Raw genomic sequence first — 12,323 nt, 5'->3', positions numbered from 1 at the left:
AACACATCTAGCTGCTCTTAAAAGCAGAGATGCACTCGTCCTTTAAGACGTTGGCAACCCTTTTCAACATACCTTCTATGCTCTAGGGTTGCCATTCCTCCCTTCTCCCAGAACCTGCTCCTGCACCCTTAAGTCTTATCCCACATAGATAAGATTTGCTAGTAGAGTTTTATATTTTTCTGCAGCAACAAAGAGGTTTTGGGATTTAAATCGAGGGATCATATTAAGCAGTGGAGTATTTCCCCCTCCTGTGCCTCCGTGCCAGGAGAGAGACTTCATTAGCCATTCAAGGCAAGCCCACGGGGCTATATCTACATGGTAGACCATTCAATATTTCTTTCAATTTATCCATTGCTTTTTGTTCCATACGCAGGTCGGCCACTCTCTCCAAAAGGTCCTGGACCCGTTCCTTGGCCTCCTCTTCCAGATCATTCAACTCCTTCTTCTACCGCAAAATGTCCTTTAGCTTTCATGGATTTCCCCCCCGCTCGTTTAACAGCAACTATGATGGCTTCTCTTTCTCTCTGCCATCATAGGGCTGCTTGTTGTGCTTCTCGTTCTTCCTTAGTCAGGATCTGGGATGCATTCTTGATGCGCTCGAAACTCTTCAAGGCTGGTGATTAGAAACTCTCCTGGTGGATCCACTCTGGCTACTACAAGGTCCTGGATGAGGTCTCTCGTGAGGAGACAGATTTTTCTCAGGCTTGCGGCCCCAACCAGAGGATTTTCCTGCTTGAAGGACCACAGGATGGTCCACCAGAACAGGATGGTTGGCCATTTTTGGGAAACCAGAAGAGACTTCCATCCACCTCCAAGTTGGCAGCCTTACTTCTGTACCGTGTGAGAGAGCGGGAACGGGCGGAAGAGGCATGCGAGGAACCACCAGTTGTGAGCAGTGGACAGAACAGAAGGAGAGTGTGCCATCCCCTCAGCTGTGAGGGGGAAAGTCAAGTGTGCCAAAAGGAAATTACAGTGTTGCCTCGCTAGACAGTTACCCCGCATGACAGTTTTTTCGCTAGACACTGACTTTTTGCAATCGCTATAGCGATTTGCAAAACAGTGATTCCTATGGGGGAATTTCGCTGGACAATGTTTGGTCCCTGCTTCGCAAACCGATTTTCGCTAGATGACAATTTTGACAGCTCCCTCTGCACTCGCAAAACAGGTGTTTTCGGGACCTAAGCTTCGCAAGACAGCGGTTTAAACAGCTGATCGGCGGTTCGCAAAGTGGCTTTCCTATGGCCGATCTTCGCTAGACAACGACGATTCTTCCCCATTGGAACGCATTAAACAGGTTTCAATGCATTCCAATGGGGAAATGCTTTTCGCTAGACAGCGATTTCAGTGGAACAGATTATCATTGGCTACTGAGGCACCACTATACAGAGGAAGAGAAAGAGGGAAAGGAATCAGAATAAAGGAGTTGGGAGTGAGAGCAAAGGCGGAGGAATCGGAGGAGAAAGTTCAAAAGGAGGTAGACATTTTCCTAACAACGGAGGAAAACGGACAGTCACAAGAGACAGAAAAAGTAGTGGTATATGAAGATGAATGGGAGGAAACCAAGTCAGATGACACCAGGTTATTCAAAGTACAGTACCTAAGAGAGATTTAAGTATAGAAGTTGGTGAGGAAGAGGATAAAGTTGTAAAGGAGGGAACTGGTATAAATGTAGAGGAAAAACCGATAATAGTAGGACTTCAACCAGAGGAATGGACTATTTTAGTTTTCCCGAGGGGACGCGGTCCTGTGAGACATGTGAATTGTCTCAAACCTCTTCAACTGAACGAGAAGCCAAGGGAAGGGGAATGGGTCAGACACCCGTGTTGTGGGACTACTTGTGCCATCCAGAGCGGGAATCCAAGGAAACCAACCGACCAAGAGAAATTTACCAGAACCTACTGTTAGACAAAGAACCGTTAAAGAAGTCGTTACCATTATTATGGAACTGTTCTCCTGACAAGTTGTTATTAGATGTTAATAGTTGTACCAATAAAAGTCAACAACCCAATTTTTAATAAAAGTTTGTTTAATGATATTCCGATGTTGTCATTTCATTCACCAGATGAAGAACTGTCTAAACAAGTAAATGAACCCGATTACAATGGCACCCAACGTAGGGCAGTTCATAACAATGAAATGACAGAAGAAGGAAGTTTAAAACAAACTGTGGCAAGACAAGAAAAATTAATTGAAATGTTGATTGAACAGCAAAGGTTAATATTAACGCAGATGGCTTCATTAGCCACTCAAGGCAAGCCCACAGGGCTATTTAAGCAGGGATGGAAAACCATTTATGACCAGGCAGCCATGTGAGGATGAAATAGGATATAACCCTATGGGATCCACCTGGACTTGATGTCAGGCTATCAAAATATTTCACCCTTTCCTGCATAACCAGTCTCACTTGCTGATAATCTGTCAAGACTAATTATACAGCAACTGGAAAAGAGGCCGCTTTGTTAATGCACACTTGAATTCACTTTGTTGCTATGAGGGAAATAGACATCTTCTATGGAGGCCGCCTGTGGAAAGACTGTCCACGCAGCAGTTCAGCGGTGTGGTCCCTGGTTTAGAAATATGATGCAGGCTTGTGCTAGGCTAACCAACAGCGCAGCCCAAGCCGTTTTGCTACCTGAAGACCCCAGCAGCAAACAGCAGCAACTCCACCCTGAAGACAAGGTGCAGAGAACACTGCTAGATGAGGCACCTCAGTTTGACCCGTGAAGCAGGAAATCTAGTTTTAAAAAATTCATACAAGAGCAATAAGTGAGTTTCCAGTCTTTTTAAATCACCAGATGTTCGCTGCCCCCGTCTACCCACTGACAGGCTTGGCCATAACAAGTGCTTCCACTGCAATTCTGAGTGGTGTGTGGACGGTACATCATCACATGACTGGCACAGATTTGATTGCACCTGTGGGATAACAGCTATCACGGTTCCCATTTTTTAAAAAGGGTTTATTTTTATTTCTGAAGTTGAGATGCCACATCCTTCATGGCTTTCCCACTCAAATGCAGGAATGTGCATCCAGATCTTGAATAAAAAGGTAGGAAGTCATGAATGTCTACCAAGATAATCTTAAAGCTACACAGGAACATTCTTCCTTAAACAAGCTTTCATTTCCCTTTTGTCTTTCTTTTTCCTTTTTTGGTGTGTCTGTGTTAAAGGTTGATAGCCGAATGCCCAGTGCCAAAGCATATAGAAAACACTTTTAAAAATACAGTGCCTTGTGACTGTCACATCTTCTTTCAGATACAGTAAGTTTCAAAATGTTTGTTGAAAACCACTTATCTATCTCCCAAGTGCCATCTACTCGGCACTTGGGAGAAACTGATGTCACTTCCTGGGAGCATTGTTTGTAAGAAGAAAAATGGATTTTGGAAAGTTTGCAAGATGATAATGATGACAGGTTCAAAAATGCAAATGCACAAAGCCTTTTTTAAAGGTTAAACTAGTGTAAGGATGCATTGTATACATTTGTAACACCCAAACTGTTAATATAAATATTCTACTTGTTCTTTCCCCGTGCCTTAACAGCAACTGATCTGAGACATAGAGATTTGGGAAATGAGTCTTCTCCTGCTTATTTGCCTACCAGGAAAAGCTGGATTGGTTTAATTTTCCCATGCCATTTGGGCCTCAGGCTACCTTTTGTGCAGAACCTTGAATGTTCTTCTCATGCATACTGCTAAAATCCAATGTTTGCTTGAAAGCAGATCTCATGAGGTCAATGAGTCTTACTCTTTTGTAAGCAATTCTAGGAACACAGCTCTAGGCAGGTGGTCAGATGAACAGGATGGACCAGCACAAACGAAACAGAGTTGAAATCAATCATAAATCTCTATTAATATAGGAACGTCCCAGTGGATCAGACAATAAAGGCCTATCCGGAGGCCCAGCACTCTGTTCTTTTCAGTTTTATCCTAGGAAGAATTCAGTAGAAAGCAAAATAATCTTCTGAAATTCGTCCTTAGAAATGCCGACTGCCGTCCTGATGCTTTATAGATTCATGGACAGATGGGCTTGTTTACCTACTAACCCAGTTACATAGATTACAGGGTATTACTTACAACATGAGCTGGCATCTTCCAACCGGTCCCTTCCCTGCCTTTCTTAACACCGCTTCTGCAGTTTCCGGAAGCCTTCCCTAAAGTTGATCAAAAGCCAAACACATATATCTCCAGTCCTCCATTGAATTCTTGCCTGTTAGAACCTCAGTGAACCAAATAGCATCAATTCTTAGCCCGCAGTTGCCTGTAGCCTGATTTTATGCCTTGCTTTAAAAAAAAACCCTGAAATGTAATATTTGGAACTTAAATGCTTTTTATCTTTTTGACAGTATTTTTACCTTTTAATAAAGTTGTTCGTTTAGGATAGACTTCTCTTGGTGTGGAAGACCAATTCGCGCAGAGCTGCCTTGGTTAAACCAGTGCAGTAAGCCGAGCTTCGCATTTCACATTCCCTGAGCAAACAGATCCTTAAGAGCAGGTGCAGAGTGCACATGTTTTACACCCAAGTACTGTAATTCATTTGTGATTAAGTAAATAATCACAGGATCTAGGAGACGGATGGCAGTGATCATTGGGAAATAAGACCCCCCCAAAAAGGCACTGGTGCACTGGGACAGAAAAGGAGCCAGCCAGGGCGGTCCATTACTGAGATAAAGGGTCAGAGACCCAGAGATATCCTCACAATGGATTTTCAAGAACAAAAACAATGTCACCTAGATCTATGTTTCTCAAGCTGAAAGCCTGCTTGGCTACGATGTTAGCAAGACAGATGTAAGCAGCCAGTCAAGTCAGGGAACTGGGGGGGGAGGGGGGAAGCAGAATTGGAGCACAGAATTGATACCTGGTTAAAAAAAATAAAAGCAAGGAAGTAATCTGAAGTTGAATGCAACAGTGGTACGTTCAGCACTTTCCTTTTTTTTACACATAACAGATCTAATAAGCAGCCAAGTTTCATTTCCTGCTTCTAATGCTTCTGTGAAATAAACACATTCTGAGCCAAGTCAGTGGCCTTGAAATGAGAAACGTGAAGTCTAATATCCACACTCAAAGAGATATGGGAGTCACTTTGGGTCACTAAGCCTCCCCCTCTAATCCAAAACAAAACCAAATTTAGCACCCTACACGTGCAGGCCTCCCGATGCAAACCGCCTTTCTGTTGCAGGAAAGGGGCTGAATGAATTGAATGAGAGGAAGAACGCCTGTCCAGAGCCCAGAAGCATCTGCTGCCATCGGGGTCTAACACTTAACTTGATGGATCATGATGGGCAGACTCAAGAGCAATTCTCCATCATCCCTTGCATTTTGACCTACACATAAGCTTTCCAAGGAGGCAATTCTACATGCTCCCCCCCAGCTGACTTCACCGACTACAATCAAAGGCAGACATGCTAACTACGAGTTATGGTCCACCAAAAAGCACCTTTTCCAAACTCTGCTCCTATCCCCTTTTGTGGATGGAAGGTCAGGATACTGTCGAAAAGTTCTCTCCGGGTTGAAGGTGTGGGCATGAGTCTCAGGGTGGACCAGTATGTCTCTCTGTAAACATGTGTCTGACACCAAGCTGAAGATCCTTGGAAGGATGATGTGTGCATTTAACAGCTACAGTGAAATCGCAGGGAAGCCTAGAAATCATGGAATCCATGGTGGAAAGCACCTTCCACAATGACCTTGTTAAAAAATCCACCCACCCCAAGTTTGGTACTTCCTCAAAAATGAAGTACCAAACTTCGTACGTGGTGGCACTGATGGTTAAACCGCAGAAGCCTCTGTGCTGCAAGGTCAGAAGACCAGCCATCGTAAGATTGAATCCACGCAATGGAGTGAGCTCCCGTCACTTGTCCCAGCTCCTTGTCTACCTAGCAGTTTGAAAACATGCAAATGCGAGTAGATCAACAGGGACCACCTCGGTGGGAAGGTAACGGCATTCCGTGTCTAGTCGCACTGGCCACGTGACCACGGAAAATGTCTACGGACAAACGCTGTCTCTACAGCTTGGAGACGAGGATGAGCACTGCCCCCTAGAGTGGGACACGACTGGACAAATTGTCAAGGGGAACCTTTTACCTTTACCAAAAACGATGCCACTATTGGGTAGCTATTTTACAGCACAACTGCAACTGTGCAACTTACGGATCAGTTCTGGGCTTGTCGTTAACATCTCAAAAATCCAAAATTGTTCTTTTCACTCCAGAGTAAGACCAACGCGACAGCGGATCATGACCTGACCATGACAATGTGGTTACAAAAATTCCTGTGTGTTTACCTCCTCCTGCATGCTCCAGCTTGTGTATGTTGCCCTTTGCTCATCTCCTCGGTTAATATATTTAAACTAACTCAAAATAAGTTAGTTTTTACGACAGTGTTGGATTTGGGCTGTTAACTGCCCCCCTAATGCACTTTGATCTCTCAGGTATATAGTTTGGGGGAAATGCGAGGGCAGGAGTTGTCATTAAACTGGCTCCCGTCCTCAAAATCCCAAACTGCAAGACCTTATAATAACGGGGAGGAAATCTTTGCTGTGGATTTGGGAGCTAGTGCACTGTCGGGAACAACAATTTGATCAGGAGCTGGGAGCATGAGATGAAGCAAATGGGGGGAGGGAGAAGGGGAGGCAGACTGGGATGGAGCAGAAAGGGAAAAGGGTCAAGGTTTGAAATATTGTGTGCCTAGAGACCATGAAGGGGGCTGCAGAAAATGGAATCTTGAAAAGATACGTTGTGCTTTTAAAATGAGGCTTGAACCAGCAGTTTATTAAAAGCCACTATAAACCAGTGAGCCTTCCAGCCAAGTCTGACAGCAAGGTCACTGTAAAAGAACCCTGACCCCCCCCTCCCCAAAAAAAGAACCTCTTTCATATCCAACGCTTGAGCCTGGACGTAAACAATGGATAAGGACAAAAACAAACCGAAGAATAGAAAAAGAGAGCTCTTAGACTCCCAAAGTGCAGGCAGGGTTAATCGGTACCCGGCCAACTCAGTCCACCAGCACTTGATGCTCATGCCATTTTTTTTCCTACCCAGTAATATGGTACCCAAGTAACTTACTATGCTCACAATTGCAGGGGCCCATTTGGTCAAAATAGTGGCTATTGTATGCCATAGTGACCACGTGCTAGTCTTGTAGTTTTTGCTTTTCTCAGGGTGGCAAAACACAGTTCTCTGGTAAAAGCAATAGAGATTTCCATCACAAATATTCTGACTGTTTATAGTGATGGGTAGCTTACTAAACTGGGAAAATTCAGTTGTTTACAGCTGAAGGGAAATGTAAACAACTGAGAGATATATGAATAGAGGGAGGCCAGAAATACATGCACACAATATGCCATGACAGACACTGGAAATCAACAACACAGATACCAAGGAGCAGAGGACAACACATTAGCAGCAGCAGAACCTGGAGGGTGGGGTTTCACTTGAACTGGGGCTTATTATTACGAGCATCCTGAAAAACCATACTAGGTTTTATTCTCAGGTTAGGTCTTATTTTCGAGAAAACAGGGTAGATATTGAATTGTTAATGCTTGCGTTTCATTTTGTGCTTATGGAGCATAGAAGCAATGCAGATAAATACAGCTGGTAGAACTGAACATGCTGATGCTGACTGGAATTCAGTGCAACATTGAAAAGATGTATAACCTGATACCCAGATAAATTTATATGATTGGAAATGGTTATCTGATTTCATACTGGAATTAACCCTTTCAGAGATAAATGCCGGCTATGACAAACACTGGCTTCTGATCCCACCCACCCCCTCGAGGTCCATGAACGTGTATATGGTTCTTTGGAAATTGTTCAGGCATCAGACTTTTTGCCCTGAAAGAAAGGAGGTCCTTCAACTGCAGCCCCAATGGGAGAGCGGGGGAAGAGTTCACATAACACAATAAGCTGCCTCCAGGATTCTGATTGTTGTAATAAAAAAAGGGTTTTCCCAACTCTGGAATGATTTTGCTGACTATCTGGGTCCACATTAGCTCTGTTCTCACATGTCACCCCCTTGTAAACAAAGTTTCTAGGGCACAGGGGCTGGAATTCAGCCTTAGAATTTTTTTTCTCCAGACTTAAGAGACCTCTAGGGTAAAAATCAGAAGCCTGTGTTTGTCACAGCTGGCATTCATCCCAGTAAAGGACTGACCCCTGAACGAAACCAATGACAATCACAATCATACCAATATTCCATCTAGGTATCAAAAAAATAAATCTTTCCATGGTTGCATTAATTCCAAGCATCGTCAGCTTGTCCAATTTTGCAAGTTTTATTTATCTGCACTGCTTTTATGTTCCATACGTATAAAATAATCCAAAAAGTCATCAGTCAAAATATATTGAAAACGGTCTTTCAGTTGTAAGAAAAACTGTAGGCTAACATAACTTGGAAGATATCTGAACACTGAACGTAAGTTGTAGGCACACACTTCGGTCAAAATTATAGGAGCAAAATATCCTTTAGGAGTTAAACAACAACAACGAAAAGGCTTTAAGTTATATTATAAAAAGGCAAAAGCTTTTAGCCTATGAAGTCAGAGAATACATCATTTAAAAATAAGAAGCAAGATAACTTAAAAAGCCAGAAAAGCCATCGAATGCATAGAAAAATACCAAAGTTCTTAAACTAAGAATATCTAAAAGAAAAAGCATTTCTTAGGAAGTAAATTACTGGACTCTAGAGATGGGGGTATTCGTGTACAAATACCAATATCCCAGCACAGCTGGAGTTAATGAGGGTCCAGTCCCTGGGGCCGGACTGTCCACTCACATGTCCACTGCTGCCGGCGATCCCACTGATCCTTCCAATCGCTCCTGAGTGCCGTTCTCTTCCCAGCTGGCTAGCCATTCCTGGCAGAGAGAGGGAGGACGAGTCTCCCTGCAAGGCTGCCAAGGGGCTAGCTGAGCGGCGCTCTGGCGCAATTAGAAGGAAGAGATGGGCCGCCGCCACTGCCGGACCCGTGAGTGGACATTCAGGCCCCAGGGGCCAGACCCTCGTTAACTCCAGCTGTGCAGGGATATTCATATTCGTATATGAATACGAAGACCCCCATCTCTACTGGACACACACAACATAATCCTATATAGTGGCCCCAGGCAAAGAAATTAAAGACCATGTTGCTGGTTGTCACTGGCATCTGGAAATAGCACCTCCTGCTACATGGCTACATCTTCTTTGATGTCTGATGCCCCAAATAGCTCGGAGTTGTGAAAAATGATTCTCCTGTCTGTGCATGTCCTATTTCCCATATATAGTGTACTGTATAACTCTTCTCAATTGTTTTCATTTCCCTATCTATAAATAAATCCATTTTCCACAACCTGAGGTCTGGGGTTCTAAAGGCATTATCCCCTCCAATCTGAATTCTCATTCTTTTTACATCCCATTGTGCCTCCTTCTGGGGACCGCAAACTTGTCTTTGGTTGTCTGTCACCGCTATGCTAAGCCGAACTGCTGTGACGAGCATCCTGCAGGCCAGGTGACTCCTAAGGGCTTGTACATTGAAGCTTTGAGACCAGTGATTCCCAACCTTGGGTACCCCAGATGTTCTTGGACTACGACTCCCAGAAATCCTGGCCAGCACAGCTAGTGGTGAAGGTTTCTGGGAGTTTTAGATCAAGAACATCTAGGGACCCGGGTTTAGGAACCACAGTTTTGGACGAAGCAGAATGTAGGGTTCTATATCACTATGTTCACCCACAGGGTGTACAATTCAACTGATAAATGCCATATACAGTGGTGCCTCGCTTAACGGGTGCCCCGTTTAACAACGAATCCGCATAGCAATTAAGTTTTTGCGATCGCAAAAGCGATTGCATTGCGATGATTTAAATGGAAAAAAGTCACTTTGCAATGATCGGTAAGCTGTTTCGCTTACCGATTTTCGCATAGCGATGTTTTTCCAACAGCTGATCGGCGGTTCCAAAATGGCCGCCGGGTAAAAAAAAATGGCCGCCTGCTGTGTTTTCGCGCCCATTCCTCACTTACTGGGCAGAAAAAATGGTGGCCGTATGGAGGATTTTCGCTTAAAGGTGAGTTTTTTGCCCATAGGAACGCATTAAACGGGTTTTAATGCATTCCTATGGGCTTTTTTATTTCGCATAGCGACAGATCCGCATAGCGACGATTTTGGCTGCACGGATTATCGTTGCTATGCAGGGCACCACTGTATTTCACATTTTCAATATCTGAATGACTCCATTTATCTCATCACATTGTTCCAAGCCCCATTTTAAAACAGCTTTTTTTCTTTCTTTCTCCTACCTTCTTCAGTATATTTATCCTTTACATCGTTACAGACTTTCACCCGAAAACTGCCAAACATGAATGGATTCTTCAAAGCACTTTTATCTTTTCACTGACCTTGGTCTCAGGCAAGCTAGAAACAGTGTGCTTGTTTGGAAATAATGAAATTGAGGCCGCACGATGAAAAGCCATTTCCTTTTTCAAAGGTCTTTTTTTTCCTTACAACTCCACAATCGTTTTTCATACCTTACTGATAAGGTTGGAAACCTGGACGCCCCTATTAGAGATCAGTGGAAATCCAATAATTTCAGGACAGTCTTGCTTGCTCGTAGCCCTTATCCAGTTTCCAAAAATGACTGCTCAACCTCCACAGGTTAATTCAGCAATGGTTAAGGAAGGTGCCCTAATATTTGGCTATGCCTAAAAAGTGATTGCCAGGTTTTTACTTCCCAATCTTCTATTTCCTCTTCAACAACACAAAAACCAGGACTGCCACAGACGCTAGAGCAGCACCAGCAATGAGCAACATGTAACTGCTTGGAGAGGAGGATGGTTTGCCACATTTGGCTTCTTCATTTGGCTGGGAATCGCCACAGTGGGAATCGATCCCTTTGACTGGCTGACGTCCAGTTGCCGAGTTAGGCAAAACATCTGGAGATCGGGAACCGGGGTCGCCGACCACGCCAGTCCCGTCGGCTGCTTCCATGAGCTCAACGCTGGCATCCTCTTTGACGCTGTGCACAAAGGTTCTGATGGATCCGTTATCCTGATGGCCGCCATTTGAAGGCTGCCGAGGAGCATCGGGAGTTCTGCTTCTCACATTTCTTCCTGAAACGCCGCTTCCCTCCGGTTTGGGGCACCTCTCTCCGGATGGACCGCTTCGGCTGGAGTCGCTCAGCTGAAAATCTCCGGATGGACCGCTTCGGCTGGAGTCGCTCAGCTGCAAAGAGTCGCTTCCCAACGTCAACCGGCCACTGTAGTGAAATCTATCTGTTCTGCCAGAATATTCTGGGACCGCCTCTTGACCGCACAGCTGCTGGCCAGGCCATCTCACTGGGGGTTCATCCAGAAGAGAAGTCAGAACCCCAGGTTTATGCAAGCTGTCGTCATCACAGTTGCTATGGAAGATACGGTCATTCCTGCTCGTCAAATTCATGGTGCTCCGATCCACAGTGGTTGAAGGGGAACTGCCCGGCACCTGAAGGGAGACGAGACATCAATTCTGGTAAGAAACATGGAATGCACAGGAAAAGGACTCACCTTTCCGCACCCGGCTCTCTCCGTCTGCTGTCAGAGTCAACACTCCCAGGTACCTCTCCTGCAAGGCTTTTACAGGGAAACGCCAGAAGGTCTGCAACCCACTCGGTGCTGTTTCGAAGCCCAGGAATCTCCAGCTCAAGATCTCAGGCAGCAGAGGCAGCACTACGTACATGTTAGAAATCCTTGCAAATCAAACAAGCCTGACTCAGTGTCAGGCAGATTCGTCTGTTTCTGTTTTTAAGGATCTGCTTTCAAAACTCAGTTGCACAAATTTTCGCCCAAAGCGGAATATTTTAAATATGCCAAGTGGCTATTCAGTTTAATGGCCACACGGGAGGAAATTCCTGCCACGCTGGCCCTCAGCTGTAGCCCAAACTCTCACCTGCGAAAAGCATCTCCCCAAGCTTTTAGTTCTCATGACTGTAAGGATAGGAGGGGAACGTCTGATGAAATCCTGTTCACATCTGCATCTGATAACACACTCTGTTTGGCAACTAAGTAGGTGAAGCTTTCTCCCCTTTCTTCCCGCCAATGATAATTAACACGACCCTTGTCCAGCATTCCTAATCTCGCCAATTAAAAAAGGACAGGGTGGACGGCAATGGGAAAGGTACGTTTATGTCTCTGTGATTGTGGGGAAGTGGAAATGGTTGGGTGCATTCTCTTATCCTGCCCCTTTTGCTGTGACCTTCATCAAGAATTCCTTTCATCTCTTCTTCAAAAATTCCCTGGTAGATCAGGAGAATCTTATGTTCCTTTTTTTTTCTTCTTGATCAGGGCCCCCTATGGCCAGATTTTACGTAACTCCCATAACCTGCTCCA

At 44.6% G+C, this 12,323-nt stretch overlaps 1 protein-coding gene across 4 annotated transcripts in view; it reads right to left on the bottom strand.

Moving 5' to 3' along the window:
- Positions 1 to 2,008: 2,008 nt before the first annotated feature.
- MAVS (mitochondrial antiviral signaling protein) overlaps positions 2,009 to 12,323 on the bottom strand; it is a 41,717-nt gene continuing 31,402 nt past the window's right edge. For all 4 annotated transcript variants that reach the window (XM_073002116.2, XM_020806632.3, XM_073002114.2 and 1 more), the window contains exon 7: positions 2,009 to 11,439. In XM_073002116.2, coding sequence (XP_072858217.2) covers positions 10,699 to 11,439 — 741 coding nt within the window. In that variant the 3' untranslated portion in view covers positions 2,009 to 10,698. The remainder of the gene's footprint in view (positions 11,440 to 12,323) is intronic.

The sequence above is a fragment of the Pogona vitticeps genome, chromosome 5, assembly GCF_051106095.1.
Source record: "Pogona vitticeps strain Pit_001003342236 chromosome 5, PviZW2.1, whole genome shotgun sequence".
NCBI classification, from domain to species: domain Eukaryota; kingdom Metazoa; phylum Chordata; class Lepidosauria; order Squamata; family Agamidae; genus Pogona; species Pogona vitticeps.
Note: the sequence above shows the minus strand (reverse complement) of the source record. Positions and strands in the feature narration are given on the sequence as shown.